This window comes from Carex rostrata, chromosome 3 (genome assembly GCF_964058835.1).
Source record: "Carex rostrata chromosome 3, lpCarRost1.2, whole genome shotgun sequence".
Taxonomy (NCBI): Eukaryota; Viridiplantae; Streptophyta; class Magnoliopsida; order Poales; family Cyperaceae; genus Carex; species Carex rostrata.
The window spans coordinates 11693102-11695284 of NC_135920.1; the positions used below are offsets into that span (position 1 = coordinate 11693102).

Sequence of the window (2183 nt, forward strand, 5' to 3'; positions counted from 1 at the left end):
ATGCAAAAGATACCGGCCCAAAAGAAGCTCCAAAGTCTCGGCCCTTTATCTCTCTTTTTATTTCGAAAAGCAAATCAAATAATAATGCACACCTACTGACTATAATATCTTGCCTAGGAACCGTATCCTCTGCAGAGTTTTTCTGTGCGGAGCTTTTAATCTGATCCGTTCGTTTCGGATCGGACGGATCAGATCAGATCTTATCCGAATTGAAAAAAATCAAAATTTGTGGAACTTTTAATCGGGTCCGTCCGATCCAAAACAAACGGACCAGATTAAAAGATCTAAACCCTAAAACTCCTCACAGGATACGCTTCCATCTTGTTCCATCTTGCCTAAACAGGATTAATCAAGCAATCCTCAAAAATATCCACCGCTTAAAAGCATCTCCCATGTTAACCACTCGAACCGTATGTTAATCCGCAGGGACAGAGTACCGTAATCAATATCTATCTCACTGATAAAACCCGAACCCCAAATCGAGAGAGACAGAGAAAGCAAATAGAAGGCCAGACAGCGCCGATCTTTCAGAGAGATTGAAAGAGAGAGAATCAGAGAGATGGAGTTGTCGACAGCGGTTTGGACTGGGGGGGTGGCCGTCGCGGCGGCGGTTTATTGGTTCGTGTGGGTCATGGGCGCGGCGGAGGTGAAGGGAAAGAGCGCCGTAGATCTAAAAATGGGAACCATTAATCGCGACAATGTCAAAGACAAGTACACTCAGTACTGGTCCTTCTTTCGCCGGCCCAAGGAGACTGCCACCAACACCTCTTCTGCTGAGAAGGTCCCTGCCTTCGTTGACACCTTTTATAACCTTGTCACTGACATCTATGAGTGGGGGTGGGGCCAATCCTTCCACTTCTCCCCATCCATCCCCGGCCATTCCAACCGTGAGGAAACTCGTATCCATGAGGAGCGCGTGGCAGATCTTATCAATGCCCGTCCTGGACACCGCCTCCTCGATGTTGGATGCGGCGTTGGTGGCCCGATGCGTGCTATAGCAGCCCACTCTGGTTCCCAGGTGGTTGGGATCACAATCAATGAGTACCAGGTTACCCGGGCCCGGGCCCACAACAAGAAAGCCGGGCTGGACTCGCAATGTGAGGTTGTGTGTGGTAATTTCCTTGAGATGCCCTTTGAAAATGACAGTTTTGATGGAGTCTACTCTATTGAGGCTACCTGCCATGCACCCAACCTTGAGGATGTCTATGCCGAGGTCTTTCGTGTGCTCAAGCCCGGTGGCTTGTATCTCTCTTACGAGTGGGTCACCACAGCACTCTACCAGGCTGAAAACCCAGAGCACGTGGAGACAATCCAGGGGATCGAGAGAGGCGATGCTCTACCAGGACTGCGGGCCCAAAAAGACATTGCTTCAATTGTAAAATCAGTTGGATTTGAATTGGTGCAGGAGAAGGACCTGGCATTGCCCCCAGCCGGTCCATGGTGGACCCGGCTCAAAATGGGGCGGATTGCTTACTGGAGGAACCATTTGCTGGTCTGTGTGCTCACTGCTCTGCGTATAGCACCCAAGGGGGTGGTCGAGGTCCATGAGATGCTGTATGAGACAGCCCGCCATCTGGCGAATGGTGGCGAAACTGGGATTTTCACGCCAATGCACATGATCCTTTGCCGTAAACCCGTCAAGGCCTCCGAAGAAGAGAATTAGTAAGATCCCTTTCTTGTTCCTGGTCTAAGTTTTTAGTTTGAATAATTGAAAATGGAAGAAGATTATATGGAGAGAAGACGGCAGTGATGGGTGGTGATTGATCTAGAAGAGAAGATAGGCTTGGGAGTGAAGTTTCTTTAGTTTAATTTTTACTTCTTTTTTATTCCTTTTTCTTTTTCCTTTTCTTGTTTGTTATTTGAATCGTCGATTGTAAATCGAATGATCAATCTATCCATCTTGAAATGTTTCTATTGTTTTAATCTCTTGTTTAGTTTGTTATCTGTTCATCTGAATTGGATCTTCTTGCAATGAGTTGTTTGACTGTGTTTTTTTTTTTCTGTGTAATCAATTAGTTAATTAATTACAGATCAAGATTCAGATTTGCAGAGATTCGACAGTGGATCTGGAACCATTGTCTGGCATATTCGTTGTTTTGTACTGGTTCTCTCTCATGTGATATGTGTGGTGTATTGCATAATGTTTGATTTATATGAATTTATTTATTGCAATCGACATATAT

At 45.8% G+C, this 2183-nt stretch overlaps 1 protein-coding gene across 1 annotated transcript; it reads left to right on the forward strand.

The window, feature by feature from the left end:
• Positions 1–475: 475 nt before the first annotated feature.
• Positions 476–1923, forward strand: LOC144551509 (24-methylenesterol C-methyltransferase 2-like). The gene has a single exon (XM_078299482.1). It carries the CDS (start codon positions 560–562, stop codon positions 1661–1663), a length of 1104 nt encoding a protein of 367 aa, XP_078155608.1. The 5' UTR covers positions 476–559; the 3' UTR covers positions 1664–1923.
• The last annotated feature ends 260 nt before the right edge of the window (positions 1924–2183 follow it).

What these genes read in the sequence shown, in the direction of transcription:
- LOC144551509 (XM_078299482.1), top strand. Translation starts at nt 560, where the DNA reads ATGGAGTTGTCGACAGCGGTTTGGACTGGGGGGGTGGCCGTCGCGGCG.